The 18,810-nt window shown below is 43.5% G+C and overlaps 1 protein-coding gene across 2 annotated transcripts in view; it reads left to right on the top strand.

The window, feature by feature from the left end:
- Positions 1–4,687, top strand: part of ZBTB10 (zinc finger and BTB domain containing 10) — a 39,787-nt gene extending 35,100 nt beyond the window's left edge. For both annotated transcript variants that reach the window (XM_068237532.1, XM_068237531.1), the window contains 2 exons: positions 32–213; positions 4,115–4,687. In XM_068237532.1, coding sequence (XP_068093633.1) covers positions 32–213; positions 4,115–4,513 — 581 coding nt within the window. In that variant the 3' untranslated portion in view covers positions 4,514–4,687. The remainder of the gene's footprint in view (positions 1–31; positions 214–4,114) is intronic.
- The last annotated feature ends 14,123 nt before the right edge of the window (positions 4,688–18,810 follow it).

The following is an 18,810-nucleotide window of genomic DNA, read 5'->3' as shown; positions in this document are numbered from 1 at the left end:
GGTAATCTGTAGAACTCTTGATTTCTTTTAGGGGATTCATCAACTGGGCTCCTGAACATGAATAAGTTGAAATGTCCTCACTGCAACTATGTAGCAAAATACAGAAGAACTCTTAAAAGACACTTACTCATTCACACTGGAGTGAGATCTTTTAGCTGCGACATCTGTGGAAAGCTGTTTACCAGAAGAGAGCATGTCAAGAGACATTCCTTGGTATGTGTACATTTCCAGCCTTATTACATAACACTACCTGAAGTAGAAGTGTGTGATGTACATCACACAGTGTCTAATTCAGGCATGGGCAAACTTGGCCCTCCAGCTGTTGAGGAACTACAAGTCCCACAGTGCACTGCAGGAGTCTGACAGCCACAGTCATGAATCATAAAGGCAAATGCATTGTGGGATTTGTAGTTCCTTAACAGCTGGAGGGCCAAGTTTGCCCATGTCTGGTCTAATTCCTTTCACACTGCACTAGCCACTAGTTTTGTTTGGGAATCCCATCGCCCCAAGTAAAATGGTTGTCAACTATAGGGCTGAACACAGTCCACATGCTAGGTAGCTGGTGCTATTTAACCTATTCTGGACTGCATTGCTTGGAATCTATGCCCTGTTTATGGCTGCTTATCGCCGATTGTGCCACTCGCCCCTCGCTATGACAGCAGAGCTCTGTGAGCCGGTCAGGAGCCGATTTGTCCAGCCCTTTTGAGATTTTACTTTAGATATTCCTTTGCCAAAGCAAACCGTTGTGATTGTATTGGCCACAAACCTAGTGTGAAGTGTGTGAGTGTGAAGTCTTGGTCTGCTCTTTAGCAATCTTGGAGGACCGGTTGTTCTCAACTGGTGCAGTTGTGGGAACTTTCTTTGATGTTTCTGCAGGGGGGGGGGGGGGGGGGGGGCCTGCTTGTCCTTCATCCTTAGAGCAATATATGTTGCTTAGAGAGTAGAGCAGCATGCCTATACAGAGCTTAAGCCTAAGCTGTTGTGTAACTATATAGAATAATTGACTGATACTTAGTTTTGGCCTGCCTGAGTGGAAGTCAGAACAGCTAATGCCATCAGACATTACTGTACCCCTTTGAATGTGGTGCGCACAAACCTTGCTCGTTTTGCTGAGTGCATTGGAAAGCAGGTGTATGGAACATGTTCTTATGCATTTATTTTCTACTCAACAGAGCTGTTATATTTAAAAGTACAACATTGGAGTGCCCACCATATTCTAAACAAACACTAAAGATGAAAGTGTGAAGCCTTTGATCATCTCTGGAACTGTTCTGGGTTCTGCTAAGCTTGGTCAGGGCCTAATAGCTGTGCAAGTATCTGTGTGCTCGCCCTGAGGCCTTGTCTACAATAGCTGCATTTTGTTTCACGTTTTACCACAGCGCAGAGATGCGTTACAGCGGTCAGTCCATGTTTATCAACGAGCTCAACATCTGCAGTGGTTTTAAGTTTGCGGAGGGTTGGCATACACCAAATATAATAATATGCTGCCTGTAACACTGAACCTCTTCACTGTAAAGTGGGGGATTTCTTGGCATAGTATATCAAAAACGTCCTAAAAACCGGTTTTAACCAATTCAATTAAAAACACTTTGCATTAATGAGTAATCGTATAAATGCCATATACATAAATCTCACAGCTAAACAATCACAAAGAAGTTGCATTCATATAGTACATGTTTTTGATGTACAATCAAAATAAAACCCCACTCTTAAATAATGAAGATTAAGGCTACCTCCTATTCATTGATGCACAAGTTATAGGTTGGAAAATGTATTTACGGAGCGTGGCCTTAATCTAGTCTATTTAGTTGGGAGATGAGCATATAACTCTGGCACGCGTTCACTAAAAACCAGCTCGTTGGTTACCATCACAGCACCCAATAAATGGAACAGAGACCATTACATATCACAATGTCCTACCATAAATTATAATGCTCCAGGCCCAGGTATACTTACACTTGTGTTGCTTTATTGTATACTTTTGAAAACAGGCATGGATTATAAAACCAATAAAAAGTGTATCTGACATAAGCGCTCCTGCACTATACAGTATATACACTCTCCAAATCGCCACTCTCATACAGACCGCCAGGCCTGGCTTAATAAACAGTACATAAACCGTGCATAAGGGTAATTGTTCCAGGAGTATATGCATAAAGCTCCAATCAGGCTTATATCCTGCTTCTATACTATATTTCAGAAAATAGAGCAGCAAATAGGTTCACTGCTTAAGGATAACAATGAATGTATTAGTATCAAAAAGCACACATTATGGCAACCACCTGCACAGCTGCATGATCCAAAGATCTGTGCATAAAGCTAGTAGTTGCCAAGAGAAGTGGTTTTCTTCAGCTAGTATACAGCTCTCACTCGTTAGAACAGAGGGAGGTGGTGGGAGGGATTAGGTAATTCATCCGTACTCATGGGTGCCCTCTTCTAACCTCTACCAAGACTACCTCAAATACTGTATTTGTCTCACCCACTCCCTTGTGGGTTGTGCAGGTCCTACTATGGGCCATAAATGGTCTGTTTTATATGTCTTTTGATTCCCAAAGGCACCCAAATTCACTGGTCACCTAGTGCTACGTACACACATGCGACAACGATCGTTCGTTATGAACGACGAACGAACTTTTAATTGAAGAAAGAACGACCTAAGTAAAGTTAGTTGTAAAAGTTGTGTAACGATCTGATCGTTAAAACGAACGTTACAACAAATAAAGCAACGATTGCGCTTGCGCATAAAGTTCTATGGAGAAATAGTGAAATGCGCATGTCAAGCCTAGTACGAACGATCGTTTCCAACGATATACTACTTTTGCAAATGATCGTCGTTGGGAAAAAAACGCCAAGCTAGATCATTCGTTTTGAATGATCTAGCTCGTCCGTCGTTAGACTTCATGGTCATTGGTTGCTTTTTTTGAAACGATCGTCGTTTGAAACGATCGGGAAGCGTTCGTTTCAAACGACTATAGTCGCATGTGTGTACGCACCTTAAGTCTGTGTGCCACTACATTACCTTCCAGGCATTATTTACAGTGTGAACTCAGAAGAAAGGGGGTGTATGGTGTGGCACTTCCCACAGAATTGCTTTGTGAGCTAAAGGGTACACACAGGTAAATTCCCTTATGCAGTCCTGCTATATCCACTACTTGTACCAGAATGTGCCTTCAGACGTGTGCTCCACACCATATAAAGGAAACTGACAATTGTATTTAGAAACAAAGAAAAAAGCAAAAATGTCCGTGCACCTTCCGTCTTGCAAAACAATTTGTATTGGTAAAAATGGTGACAATTCACATTTGCAGTACAAACCTTTCTTGATATATTCAATCAATCATACTTGTGGAAAAAACGCTGGGTGTAGCTTACGTGTCCCTCGGCGTGAGGCAGGTTGTGCAGTTGGGAGGTGGGTGTCAGGCACTAGGTGGGAGAGCGACGGCCGTTTCGCGTCTGGATGACGCTTGGTCACGCTGCGTACCACACAGTGTGTGTGGTACGCAGCGTGACCAAGCGTCATCCAGACGCGAAACGGCCATCGCTCTCCCACCTAGTGCCTGAGTGATTGAATATATCAAGAAAAGTTTGTACTGCAAATGTGAATTGTCACCATTTTTACCAATACAAATTGTTTTGCAAGACAGAAGGTGCACGGACATTTTTGCTTTTTTCTTTGTTTCTAAATATTATTTACAGTGTGCTTGCTGTGTTTCTGGCAGCAACTTCTGCCTCCTTTGTACCAGAGGCCATCTGACGAAAACACCAACTGGCCAGATGGATAAATAGGGGAGCACTTCTAACTAGTGACACCAGGCCACCATACTTTGCTCATCAACTTCGTCATGTGTTTTTCATTGGTTTTAGAATACATATGCCTGTTTTCAATACTATATAATAAAGCACCACAAGGGTTGTCATACCAGGGCCTGGAAAACGTTTTTTTTTTGTTTTTTGTAGTGCACAAAATTTCCTACTCTAAAAATCCTGACGGCAGTGTGGCTGTTAGAGATTCTGCACTTAGCACATTACTGTCCTAGATCTGTGTGGTTCCCTACTTGAATATTCCAGTAGTATAGTATTCTTTAATTCTGACGGTTGTCTATTCTTTCTTTAGGTGCATAAAAAAGACAAGAAATACAAGTGCATGGTGTGTAAAAAGATCTTCATGCTGGCTGCAAGCGTTGGAATTCGGCACGGATCCCGGCGTTACGGAGTTTGTGTAGACTGTGTGGATAAATCCCAACCAGGACTCCAAGAAGGCGGTGTAGAACAAGTGACGGACGCAGACTTCGCTAGAGATGAAGAATACGATGACAATGACCCTGTAGAGACAGTAGATGCAGATGACGACCTGGTGGATGAAGGAGAAGATCCCAATGATCATTCTCGGTGGTCAGAACAAACAGACCCCTCGTGCTGGGGAGATCAGAACGATCCTTCACAATGGGAGCAACAGAAGAGCCAGCCTCGGTGGGATGGCTCAGGAGATGTTTGTATGACGATAGACGACTGATGACTGCCAACGGGCATTTAAACTCAAGGGTGCTGCAGCTGGGCAGGATGTTTCATTTGGATACTTCATTGGACTGAAGGCTTGCAAAAACATGGTACCATGCTGGACAATAGACGTTGCTGTGAAAACTGTAGGGTCAAAGCCTTATAGCAAAAATAAAAATGTTTTTTTTTCTTTTTTTTCAGTAATTTGCACAGGACTGTACATAATGCAGCCGTTGGGCTGAAATTTACAGAGTCCTAAACATCTCCAATCAGTTATCAAAGAAACATATTTTTTATTTATAGGATATATAGTTATGTTGGTCTTTTCAAAGTCTAAGAACTACTAATGTAACGTCAATACGTGTATCAGTTAAGTTCTTGTTAGAATGGAAAGCAATGTTGAGTCAAGGTATGAATGTCATGTTCCTTACACTACTAGAGGAGTGAGACACATTAATTTTTTTTTAATATATTGATAAACCTTTTTTTTTTTCTTTCCCCCTCACCGTGTTGATCCGACTGCTCTGCTTTAGGCTCTGTTAGTTTGGAAAAGCAAGTTTGAGGTGGGAATTATTGTTGGGAATAAAAGAAGCGCTAGCGTTAGATCATTTTTTTTTTTTTTCGCCCACTTATAGAAATGAGATTTTTGGTATTTAAATGCATCACTGTGTAATAACATTTTTAAGTTATTATTGTTTGTCAGGTGTTTTAAGCAGCCTATGATTATTCAGTCTTGTCCCTGAATAAGGAGCGCTTAAATCACGTTATTTGTCGTATCATGAGCTACTGTTGGGATCAGCAACTGTGTTCTAGTTTCATATAAAGGGATAACTGAACAGAAGTGGCCAGCATGTCCTGTTGCAATGGAGCTGTCTTTAGTTCAGTTAGACAATGAAATTGCTGCTTATTTTTCTTTTTGTTATTTAAGTACTTAGCAGCCTATGGTTGAATGGTATTTTTTTATAGTCTGGCAGAATAGAATACTCTAGGTTGTGTTTTCTCCTTGTGATAAAAGTAAGGATACATTGCACCATTCACTCCTCCGGATTCCTCACATTTATCACTTGACAAAACTGCCCACAGGCTCTTTTTTTTTTTTTTTTCCATCAATAGATTTACTGAGCAGTCCTGAAGTATGCCCTCAGCTGACCGGGTTTGTGGGGCCTTTCTGTGTGCCTGTACTTCTAGTTTTTCTAAACCTTTATTTTCAGTCATAACACAGTGAACAAAAACATAATTTTTGAGCTATCATTGCATAATTTCACAATCAAATGCAACACATTTAAATGCCACTGGCAGGGATTTATTCTGCACAGTGTATAATAATGAGAACTTTTATTAAATCTTTTCATATAAAGCCCCTGGCTTTGATTGCTGACATTTTGGAGAATGTTTTTGCAATGTCCTTTCTGCCAAAAGGTGATCAATGCTGAACTATTGAATTTGGGGTTTAAAGCCCTATTTTATATATATATATATATATATATATATATATATATATATATATATATATATATATATATATATATATATATATATATATATATATATATATATATATATATATATATTTATTATACAGTGTTCTCCCCAGGCTCTTTTAGCCGGGTGCTCCACCCGGCTAGATTTGGTGACCACCCGCCTGTCATTGGCTCACCTCCTCAACTCCTCCTATGCTGTAAGCACAGTTGCCCTGCATTTTCATCTCTCCCCACCCGGCTGCTTTTTCATGCCACCCGGCTGGAAAAAATTCTGGGGAGAACACTGATATATATATATATATATATATATATATATATATATATATATATATATATATATATATATATATATATATATATATATATATATATATATATAATTTTTTGTTTGTTTGTAAAAGTCAGACTTGCTCAGCCAATGCTTTCATTCATGCAGCTGTCATATTTGATGCAGCCCCAAGAACTCCCTTTGGAAAACACATCTGCACGATCCAAAGAACTGTGCATAACGCTAGTAGCTGCCCTGAGAGCGTGTGTTTTGCAGCTAGTGTACAACTCTCACTCCTTAGTACAGAGGGAGGTGGTGGGATGCATTAGGTAATTCATCTGCACTTAAGGGTGCCCTCTTCCAACTTCTACCAAGACTACCTCAAGCGGGTGATAAGGGGGAGGAGTTTGAGCAACATCGAAAACTTTGCCCCGTGAAGTTGCACTGTCAGAAACTACAGGACTCTGCCAGTCTGCAAGTCTCTTGAATGCCTTTGTAAGCCTTCTTGATACTTTATAGCACATGTAACCGTGTATATGCAGCCTGATCCTTTTACTTCCAGACACTTTCTATCCTCTCAAAAAGGTTAGTGAAATACAGGCACACAGACTGCTGCAATGAGTTTGCATATTTTGTCAATTTATTTTTCCCCAGTGCAAGCCTTACCCAGAATTTTTTCCTTTTCAGTTAATTTCATCCTTATCCACTTGGTGCCGTTTGCACTTGTGGAGCTAAAGAAGGGCTAAACTAGTCAGTTGTAGCACCTCAAACTACTACCCATGCCCAGCAGTGCCGCTGCTCGCATCTGTGCATTCCCAAGCCCTTACAAAAAGCAATTGGCGTGCACTGGAGTGATGGGAGTCTTACAAAGACAACTAGTCATTGCTTTAGAACCACAGTTGGAAGTGGTGGGTTTTGTGTAAAGTGGCTCTTAGACTAATTAAGCTATGCATATATAAGGGACACTTGGCAACACAGCCTGCTTGGAGGTAAAGGGTCGGTGTGGTGAAAACTATGAATTAGTTCTCCTCTTGGTTATTCAACGTAAGCTCAGCCTAGTTCTTTTGTCTCAATTGGAGATTAGTTCCTAAATGCGCCTTGTTTTATGGGCTGCTGGCTTAGACTTTAAAGAGAACCCGAGGTGGCTTTGTATAACGTTAGTGGGGCACAGAGGCTGGTTGGGCACACTAACACCAGCCTCTGTTGCCCCATGGTGTGTGTCAAAGACCCCCCTGCTCGCCGCTATCCTTCCCGCAGTGCTGGCGACACGCAGCGCGTCGCCAGCACAATGTTTACCCTAGCGCTGTCTGTCAGCGCCGCTCCCCCGCCTCCTCCGCATCGCCGCTACCCGCCCTCGTCCCTTCCCTCCAATCAGCGTGAGGGAAGGGACGAGGGCGGGTAGCGGCGATGCGGAGGAGGCGGCGGAGCGGCGCTGACAGACAGCGCTAGGGTAAACATTGTGCTGGCGACACGCTGCGTGTCGCCAGCATTGCGGGGGTATAGCGGCGAGCAGGGGGGTCTTTGACACACACCATGGGGCAACAGAGGCTGGTGTTAGTGTGCCCAACCAGCCTCTGTGCCCCACTAACGTTATACAAAGCCACCTCGGGTTCTCTTTAAAACTGAGCCCCTATTCAGATGATATTGTCACTGTTAAATCTTATGGGCCTGTAAAATCTTCTAGCTGTAAAGCGTTTCCTATTGGAGCTCATTTTTAATAGCAGGGTTAGTCTGAGGGTTTTCCATGCCTTCATCATCATGAAACTCTTAGTGCGAATTTGCTGGTAACAATGAACCATTGTCAGTGGTGCAGAGACTATGTGAGCTTGGGCATACAGGATGTTGTGTGTTTTCACATTGTAACATTTTCTTGTTTTTATATTAGGTTGAAAACCAGTTGTGATAGCCGTTTTGGAGTTGTATGTAGACTGCAAGGCAATTCTGAGTGCTCGAGCAAACTTCTTATTTAACAAAAATGCTTTATTATTGTCCCTTCTGTTAATAGGAATATCAGGTCGGAATGAATTGTTCAGATTTGTACAAACTGCAATTATCTTTACAGTTTTATTATTTATTTTATATATATATATTTTTGGGGGAGCAATATTGCAATGACTATCTATTTAGAGAAGTAATGAAGTCATAGATGAGCTTGAGTAATGTTTCACCCTCACCACTTTCTTACCTTTTTTTTTTCCCTTGCTTCTGATATTTTGATATAACTTAATTGGTAAATAGTTTGGAGACTGTAGCAAAATCCCTATTGCTATAAAAGACTGAGCGAGGGCGGTTACCTTATCTGGAGATGTCTCGTGTGACTTGAAGCAACCAATCGCACACAAAGCTGCCCTACAAACAGTTGTTGGAATCTGTTTGCTGCAAGTTATTTGAGACGTTTATTTGATGGACCTACAAAAAAAAGGTGTTGCTCGTAGCCACCAGTCATATTCTTCCTGTAACTGTCAGTGGTAAGCTGGTTGCTATGGTAGCCCTCTACTTTTTGACTTGAAATGTGTTCGTTACCAATGTCAGCTTAGAGCTTTAGCATCTCTTTCTAAAATGGTGCCACTTGGGATCAGAGGTATAAAAGTTTGAGAACGGAGTTCTGGAGAGAAGGAACAGTTCTCTTAAGCCATTAATTAACTTTCCTTCTTAAGTCATATGTAAATTCATTTTACTGGATCGAGGATATTTTTGATAATTGCATTCTGAAATCAAAAATTTCTCCCATCCATGTTTGGCTTGTCCTGCCCCAACTTACACATTTCCTAACCCTAGTTTCAATATAACCCAGGCACCGACCATTTTCCTTCCACTCCCTATACCTCTTCAGCCTTATCCCGAACTCTGTTCCAAAATGTCTAACCCATCCTTCCATGTAGAGCATGAGCTATACCCTTAATGATGCCTATTTCTAACCAATCTCCTGGTCCTTTTTGTATTTAACAGATACTGTCACGTAGACCTAACCTGCCTGAACAAATTACACATGGTGTGTAGTTATTGACACAGTTAAATGGCTACATGTCTGTATGCTCTTTCAATGAAGATTTGCAAAACATGCCTACTTGTTAAGGTTTCCATATAGATTTGAGAACACCTAAAGTGTACATCACGTGTTCACTGGATCCTCCTCTCCTGTAACATTATAATTGCTAGCTGGGTTTTCTTGGGGCTCTGTGTCTGTGACTTCCAGCGCCCACCCTGCTGAAAAACACCATTATGGTTTTTTTCTACGCAAGATAGAGAAAACACAATTGGGGAGGGTCAGTGAGATGCCAATAACTTTAAGTCAATGTGGGATTATGCAAATTGTGTATGCAAATTTATGCAGCTTGAAAATGGACCAATTGTCTTATTACCTCAGCTGGATTTGATTGGTTCATTTTCAAGCTGCATAATTTTGCATAGTGCTGCATCAACTGGAAATTTCTAAAATTATTTCAAAGCGCAATAGTGTTGCTCATAAATTGCACGTGTCCCATAGAGTGCGCTATCACCAGACCAGGTTAATCTTTCGAAAACCACTATATTAATCTTCAGCACACATCCATCAAATAGCTTCTTATACTTCTAAAAATGCCTCATTAATCAATTCCAGTGTCTTGCAGCTTTATGAAGTAACCATCACCATAAGCACCCAATAGAAACCGACTCACCGGACGTATTGGCCACTATTATGGTGACCATACATGGTACAATAAAAACGTTCGATTATCCCGTTTATTCGATCTAAATTATTGAATCAAACGAAAGTTGAAAATAATTTTTTTTTCGATCAAGAAATTTGAACGATTATCCCGTTTTTTTGTTGTTGTTTTTTTGCGGAAAAAATCAGATCGGACATGCTTTAAAAATCGTTATCGATCTAACGGAATAATCGAACTAAATTATCTAATTGAAAAAAAATGAAAAATTGTACCATGTATGGCCACCTTTTAGACTGGCCAACTATGCACAAGTCCAGGAAGCCTAGGAGCCTCAGGATCCTGGTATCAACTTTGCCAAATAGACACCTCTCTTTTTCATTTTCTTTGGTGCAAGACCTCAGAAAAAAACTTCACATAGCGTGATACTGTTACCATTAAAAACACATTTATTTTAAAATTGCACTCACATATTCCACGCTTTCAGAATTGGCACAGAGCCCATGGAAAAAACTGTGCTGAATCTGAAAGCGTGGAATATGTGAGTGCAATTTTAAAATAAATGTGTTTTTAATGGTAACAGTATAATGCTATGTGAAGTTTTTTTCTGAGGTCTTGCACCAAAGAAAATGAAAGCGAGAGGTGTCCATTTGGCAAAGTTGATACCAGGATCCTGAGGCTCCTAGGCTTCCTGGACTTGTGCATAGTTGGCCAGTCTAATAGTGGCTAATACGTCCGGTGAGTCTGTTTCTATTGGGTGCTTATGGTGATGGTCACTTCGTAAAGCTACAAGACACTGGAATTGATTGAGGCGTTTTTATAGTATAAGAAGCTATTTGATGGATGTGTGCTGAACATAAATATAGTAAACAACTGGAAATTATTTGCATCTCCTTGACCATCCCTAAACAAAATGGTGTTCTTCGTGGGGGGCTGTCCACTTCAATGTAGCCAACTTTTCCACATTTGTCCAAATTACTTGTGAACAGGAGCTGGTTTACTCCGTAACCCTATTTCTTGTAGTATCTTCAATATTTGTGTAGAGGCAGGAGAGCAGTAACATAAACTATCATTACTGCTTACACAGAATGTCCCTCCATACTTTATGTAACATCTCCCTGACTATATGATGTCAAGCATCTTCTCTTCATAGAGTAGGTTCAGCACATAAACTGCAAAAGCGAGAGGACAGCAGGTAGATGTTTTGCCACTCGTTATTGTTATTATGCATGCAGGCATAGAATGCCTTCAACCCGTTCCCTTACTTATTATTTTATTTAAAGGGCTGTTTTTTTTATTACATGCCTAAAAGAATGATATTCAATTTGTTTTTTGTCCATTGTGGTGCTGTGTCACTAAAAAGAGATGAATGGTTGGTTGCTATGAGCAGCTCCAATAGATGCAATTCTCTGTTCAGATATTTATATACAAGTCTAAAGGACATTTAAGTCATTTCTTCAGGAACAAGATTATGAGCCCTGCACAGATGGAGAAACTTAAGAAATGGTTTCAGACTAGCAACAAGTACCGGTATGTCACGATTGACTGCTGCTGCTGCATATCTGTTGCAAAGTGTCACTGCTGCTTTTTAATATCTCACTAAACGGGTTTGCTGTGTACATTGTGATAAATACAGTCCCCTTTCCTGCCTAGAATAGGCTTGTAATCTTTGATAGGAATTTCTGGAAGCTAATTTTCTTTTCTTTATATACATATATATCTCTTTGAAAGCATAATACCTCCTAAATGTAAAAATCTAAACTTTTTTTTTTTTTTTTTTATTTGGTGGGGTCCAAAATTAGATTTAGTTTGTTTAAAGGTTTAAAAAGAGACTATTTTAAAACGTGAAATTTATGTTATGCTTTGTGAATATGTAAGTAGTGTAAGTCTTATTTTTTTTTCATTTTTTTTTTTCATCCAGACTCCTATAAATAGTTTGCTCCTTGTAGAACTGTCAATATATACATACATATAAATATATATAAATAATATAATATATATACATTTCACAAAAATCTGCTTTATTAGGAGCAAACTCAGAGCTTAGACCTTTTTGGACCTGGCTTTAAATTCTATTGTGCATTATTTTATTTTATTTTTCCTTTTTTCACAAGATCTTATTCTCTTGAAAGAGTTCTTTTACTACTTCAATCATTTATGTATATTCGATAAATTATGACCAAATGTGATGTTAGATTGCATACAGTAAATTTAAATATACACTTGGTACACTACAATATGGTTGTGGCGTTTTTATTGAACTTTTCTTGAAATGCTGCTCTGTTACTGTGATTGCCTGTGCAATTCTGTTATTTTCTTGTCAGTTAAATGGAACAAGAAAGCACATTGGGGTGTTCTGATGCACTCTGTCTGCATACTTGTTCAGGATCTTTGGCTAAAGCCTTAAAGGAGTTATCCGGGTTAAATAAAGTAAATAAATGCTACTTACCGAGGGGCCTCCTCCAGCCCCAAGCTCCCAGGACGTCCCACGCCGCAGCTCTCCCCGCAGCCGTTCGCCGGAGCTCTGACCCGGTCCTCGGCGATGACGTCAGAGCGACCTGGAGGACGCTCTGTAATGCGCCTGCACAAGCGGCGCTGTCAATCACCGCCACGTGGGCCGGAGCGGAGTGCGCAGGCGCAGAACTGCTGCGCCTGCGCAGTCCGCTCCGGCCCACGTGGTGGTGATTGACAGCGCCGCTCGCACAGGCGCAGTACAGAGCAGCCTCCAGGTCGTTCTGACGTAATCGCTGGAGACTGGGACGGGCATGCGGCAAACGGCTGCGGGGAGAGCTGCGGCGTGGGACGTCCTGGGAGCTTAGGGATGGAGGAAGCCCCCAGGAAGTAGCGTTTATTTACTTCATTTATCCCGGATAACTCCTTTTAAAGACAATCTCTATTCTCAAATTCTCACAATAAAAAGCACACCATTCTATTCATTATGTTCTCCTGGGCCCCTCTTTGCAGTTTCCACAGCTCCCCGCCACGATCCTGGCTTTTAATCGCCAGTTTTAGGCAGTGTTTACAAACAAAAAGCATGGCCGCTAACCAGGAAGTGAAGTTTATATGTATATCTCATGTTACAGTATACTACAAGTTTTTATTACATAGAGAATTATCTGCACTCCAGTCTGGGGTTCTCAGCATGAGATGGGCAGCTTCCTTCCCCCTCAGAGAGCTCTGTCTGTGAGTAGTAAACAAAGCACACAGAGCGTGCAGGGGGCGTGTATAACTTCTCCCTATCACAGCTGAGGCAGCACATTCCACCCTGGCTCGACAAGGCAGGTATAGGAACTTATAGGATACAAGAAATAAGGCTGAAAATGTTGTTACAGAGTCTCTTTAAGCTGCAAACACGCCGCTTGATGGGTCCAGCGATGTCCCCTTGATGAAGGCCGCTAACGCTTCTTCCTGTTGGCTAGTTAAGCGCGAGGTCACGTGACTTACACGGAAAAAAAAAAAACCCATATATCCAGGCACATCGCCTGTAGTTAGGACATTAAATAAGTTAAAGAGAGAGAGGTGCTGAAGGGGGTGTGGCCAGAAAACAGCAAAAATCAATTACCCCTTCGCACTCTCGCATGCAAATGTTCAAACAAATGCATTCGCAGATTTACTCATCCAGGCACCACATACCTACTGCTAAGTTAAAAGCCGGGGTCTTAGTTCACAGAAGAATACATTCTTATGCTTAGTCACCTACACCTACAGAAGTACCCAGGTAAACGTAGGTGTCCTAACGTGAAATACATGGTTCGCTTTTGTAGGCCCGGAGGACACCCTCCGTGCCGTTCCGCTGGGTCACCGCCGCTCCCGACCCCACAACCCGGGTTGGGCTCTCCTGCCTGCACCAATATGGCTGCCGGAGCTGGCTGCGGCTGCGCAGTCCACATAGCCGCGAGTGCGGCTGCGCAGCTCTAGGGCCAACCCCCCGATCCACGCTACAGGCTGTTTCTTGGTGCAGGAACATTAACACATAAGTTTTTACGCTTTAGTGGTTCAATGCGTAAAAATATATGGCAAAAAATTAAACTATCTGACGGAGGGGACCGGAGCTGCAGTGAGTGACTACGACAGCACAGGATGGCTGCATGGGGCTGGTAGAAGCCCTGGGTAAGTGAAACTCATTTAATTTTTTTGCCTGATAACTCCTTTAAAGATCCAATCTGCCGTGTCTGTCTTTTGTCATCGTGCGATGCTAAGCAACATTCACAATTGTGCGCCTGTTCCCACCTCGCGACGTTGTGTAAAAATCGCTGGTCGTCGGGAAAATCGCCAGGTGGGAACAGCGCTTTATACACACGTTAAAATCTGCTAAATCCAGTATGCCCAGTCACGTCAGTGTGTTGCTAAAAGATCCAGAGTGCTAGATCATCTCAGGCGAGTGTCAACCCTTATGACCCTGCCCGCCAGAATCCACTCTGTCATACATCATGCTGTTGTCATTGTTTCCCCCTCCATAGCAACATGTGTCACTGGGGTATAGCATTGTGTTATCTTTACAACACCCAGCTCTGAACTTTGGCACAGAGATCATGGCCCATATGCAATTCATGTTTTCTCCTAGGAGATAATTTTTCATCTTCGATTTAAAATAACTTTTTAGCACTTTGCGATGAACTTGAGGTGAAAAGGTGCTGTCAAAATTATTTAGAGTATTTGTTTGCTGGCTGATGGTGCAAATGGCATTTTATTTACAAGTTGTAAAAGTATCACCTGGGAGAAAACTCAGGTGAAAAAATGAATTGCATATGGCCCCATGACGATATGAAAAAGCTGGATCTCCATCCTTGGGGGCGTGTCCGAGACCTTCTTAAAGGGAAGGTTCAGGGAGGGTGGGTAAAAAATGAAAATCAATTTCCACTTACCTGGGGCTTCCTCCAGCCCGTGGCAGGCAGGAGGTGCCCTCGCCGCCGCTCCGCAGGCTCCTGGTGGCCGACCCGACCTGGCCAGGCCGGCTGCCAGGTCGGGCTCTTCTGTGCTCCAAGGCCCGGAACTTCTGCGTCCCACGCCGGCGTGCTGACGTCATCGGATGTCCTCCGGGCTCTACGGCGCATGCGCAGTAGTTCTGCGCCTGCGCAGTAGAGCCCGGAGGACGTCCGATGACGTCAGCGCGCCGGCGTGGGACGCAGAAGTTCCGGGCCTTAGAGCGCAGAAGAGCCCGACCTGGCAGCCGGCCTGGCCAGGTCGGGGCGGCCACCGGAGACCACCGGGAGCCTGCGGAGCGGCGGTGAGGGCACCTCCTGCCTACCACGGGCTGGAGGAAGCCCCAGGTAAGTGGAAATTGATTTTCATTTTTTACCCACCCTCCCTGAACCTTCCCTTTAAGAAGACAAAAAAGAACCAGAATAAATTAGGGTTATTCTCAGCGTCACTGAAGAGATCATGTCCTCAACTCTACAGGTAACATAAATGTGCATTTCTCTGTAAGTTATGTTCTGCATGCCCAACTGTGCGCAGCCTAGGTGTACTCAGGGCCAGGCCGAGGCAGAGGCAAGAGAGGCTCCAGCCTCATGGCGCAGGGTAGGAGGGTGCACACAACTCACTCAGCTATCATTCCCCTATTGTGATTGAAGCAGAGAGAAATAAGAAAAGGGGATACATGGCAGTGACTGCAATAGAAATCAGTGTGTGACAGCTGGGGTGGGAGGGATGGAGGGGCGCACTTTTCTGTCTCAGCCTTGGGTGCTGTAGGACCTTGTCTCAGCTCTGGGTGTACTGACTGATGGAGAATTGAACTTCAGGAATCAAATTTCATCAGTTGTGAAATGTTCCTTTTTTCACTAAAGGATCATTGCAAAAAATTAAGCACCTCATTCCTTCAAGACCATTCCAACCTTAGTTCATGCCTTCTTCCACATGACGGCTGGACTATTGCAATGCCCTCTATGCTGGCTTCCCAAATAAAGACCTACACCGCCTGCAGCTTGTACAGAATGCTTCTTCAAAACTGTTCACGCCGCCATTGCCACAAAAAAACCAACCCTTTGCTCATTCCACTAGCTACCCATAAAAAGAATCCTCTTCAAAATTGACATGATAACATTCAGATCTCTACACAACCTGGGCCCTGGACACCTGATGGATTTGTTGCAACTGCATCACACCTCAGATGAACAGGATCGAATAACTTGACCACCGCCAGCGGGACTGGTTCTAGACTTTTTGCAGCCTGAGCCAAACTTGTGAGGATGCATGACCCATCCCCCTCCAATTTTTAATGATTGCACAGCACCCGCCAATTTACTCAGCTCCATTTAATGTTCTCACATGACATACTGCAGCTCAACACACTAGCACGCTGGCTGACTGGGAGTCTGACAAGCAATCTGCTCACTCTCAGCCAGTCGGCCGTCCTCCATTCCTCCTCAGCAAACATCAAAGGTCCGCACGATCCAATATTCAAGTTTCTTTATTTATAGCTCTTATAAAAAAGACATGAGTAAAAACAGGTCTGCATGACCTGTTTTTACTCATGTCTTTTTTTATAAGCGCTATAAATAAAGAAACTTGAATATTGGATGGTGCGGACCTTTGATGTCTGCTGTGGATTCCCTGTGACTCCAGGGGTGGTCTCTGCACACCAAACCCATTGGTGCAACAAACGCTGGTTCTGATCTCCATTCCTCCTCAGTCAGGACAGCAGTGTCACCTCCTCCCTTCTGCTGTGCATGTCAACTGAAACACTGCTGCTCTCCTGCCTCCCCCTCCTCGCTCACTGTCAGACTCCTCACACAGCACAACAAGCTGCTTATTCCCCAATGATGACCTCTTTACCTCACTCTCCACTCACTTCTCCTTCTCTGACTGCATGCTGTTAGTGTAAACACACAGTACAAACATGCTGCCCCTGTAATCTCTGAGCCTGATGCAAATGTATTACCTTGCTTCATAAAAGAACCAGCCCTGTCCCCCAGAAGTCCAACTCAAAACCTTTGGAGCCAGAACCTTCTGTAATGTTGCCACTACCCTTTGGAATGCCTTGCCACACCCAATCAAGACAGCTCCAACCCTGAAGGCATTTTAATCAAAACTGAAAACTGTTTAGTCTGGCATCTTTGATCACACAACTTTTTCCTCTGTAACACATCACTAACCGCAACTATGTACTGATCTGACAAGTTTATGTGCTTTGGGTCCTATGGGACAAATGTTTTGTTGTTCTTGATTGCGCTTTTAAGAATTGTATGAATTGAGTTAGAGTTACTACTCTGCAGCCCGGATTTACCAGTGATCTCAATGATCAAGTCATTTTCAATGGGCAGCACAGTGGCGTAGTCGTTAGCGCTCTCGCCTTGCAGCGCTGGGTCCCCGGTTCGTATCCTAGCCAGGTCAACATCTGCATGGAGTTTGTATGTTCTCCCTGTGTCTGCGTGGGTTTCCTCCGGGTACTCTAATTTCCTCCCACATCCTCAAAACATACAGATAAGTTAATTGGCGCCCCCCTAAATTGGCCCTGGACTATGATACATACAATACATACATGACTATGGTAGGGATTAGATTGTGTGCCCCTCTGAGGGACAGTTAAGTGACAATATACTCTGTACAGCGCTGCGTAAGATGATGGCGCTATATAAATACTAAATAATAATAATGTCCTAATATCTATGGAACAGAAACCAGGAGTGGACAGCACACCCTCCAGACAGGTTCCATGCAGTGGTCCAGTCGCCTAGGCACAAACCTACTAATGTTCAACACTCAATGACCAGCACCAGAGATTCGAAACTTGATTTACCAATCCAACAGTTAATAGATCGGATACCCCAATCTCCAAGAGATCACATAGTATTTATAGCTTTAATATGTATTCTAGCTCAAGCTACATACAGGAAGGCTCACAGGCTAAGCAGTAATAGATGCTGCCTCACGTCCCAGCAGCAGAAGGATCATTGCTACGGCCAATTGCCGGTCCATCTGAAACGGCAGTTGTGTGTTGCTCCCTATGGGACAGGCATTGTGTCGTGTGTATGCACCTTATGAGTTTATCTGGAGGATCTGCATTGCAGCCAGGCAATTTCCAGGAAGGGCCCAGCAATAAAACCACTCCAGATTTGTTTTTACAGCACTCCCGTCTCACACCCTGCCCCTCAAAGTAGACTAATGGCCCATACTCACGAGTGACATTTGTCGCCGCAACACGCGGCGCGCGCATGTTGCGGCGACAGGTCGCCCGTGAGTATGGGCCGCCGCACACGCGCGCACCCCGAACTGTCGCCCGTCGCTCATGTCGCCAGGCGATTGAAACTTTCAATCGCATGGCGACAGTCGCCGCTGCCCCCCCGCCGCAACTGTCGCTAGTCCGCGTGAGTACGCGGACTAGCGACAGCAACCTCCATGTAGGTACATGGAGCTTCCGGCGGGGGGAGGAGGAACGTCAGCGACAGCTTCCGCCTTGCCGCTGGTCCCTCTTCCGCGTGTGTACGCGGAGGGACCTGGCGAGAAGCTGTCGCCGGCCTGTCGCCCACACGCTCACGTGTGCTGGCGACAGGCCACATTTCTCGCCCGTGAGTATGGGCCTTAAGAGAGCCAACAATTTGTATAAGTTTGGTATCCGCAATAGGCACGTGCTCTGGTTCAGACCTTTGGGCAATGCTGGCCTCATTGGTTGAAGCATTGCCCCCCCCCCCCCCCCAAAAAAAAAAAAAAAGTGCATTAGAAGGCATTGGTTACGCAGCAGGGGGATAAGTGGTTTATTGTGCTGAAGAGTGTTTGCCAAAAGCAATGGAAATCACCCACTTGTAAGCAGCATCCTAACTCGTGAGCTGAATGGTTTAACTCGCGCCACCATCCCAAGTGTTAAACTTGCAGTTGAAGCAGCAGGTAAAGTATGGAATAGTATTAAGCTTGCATGCAGTGAATTGTATGTTGATTTTTCCTTCTATCTTTTAACATTTCATTGACTGGGTGAGCCATC

Source organism: Hyperolius riggenbachi, chromosome 5 (genome assembly GCF_040937935.1).
Source record: "Hyperolius riggenbachi isolate aHypRig1 chromosome 5, aHypRig1.pri, whole genome shotgun sequence".
NCBI classification, from domain to species: Eukaryota; Metazoa; Chordata; class Amphibia; order Anura; family Hyperoliidae; genus Hyperolius; species Hyperolius riggenbachi.
The sequence above is the reverse complement of the archived record's forward strand: the minus strand, read 5'-3'. Positions and strand labels throughout refer to the sequence as shown.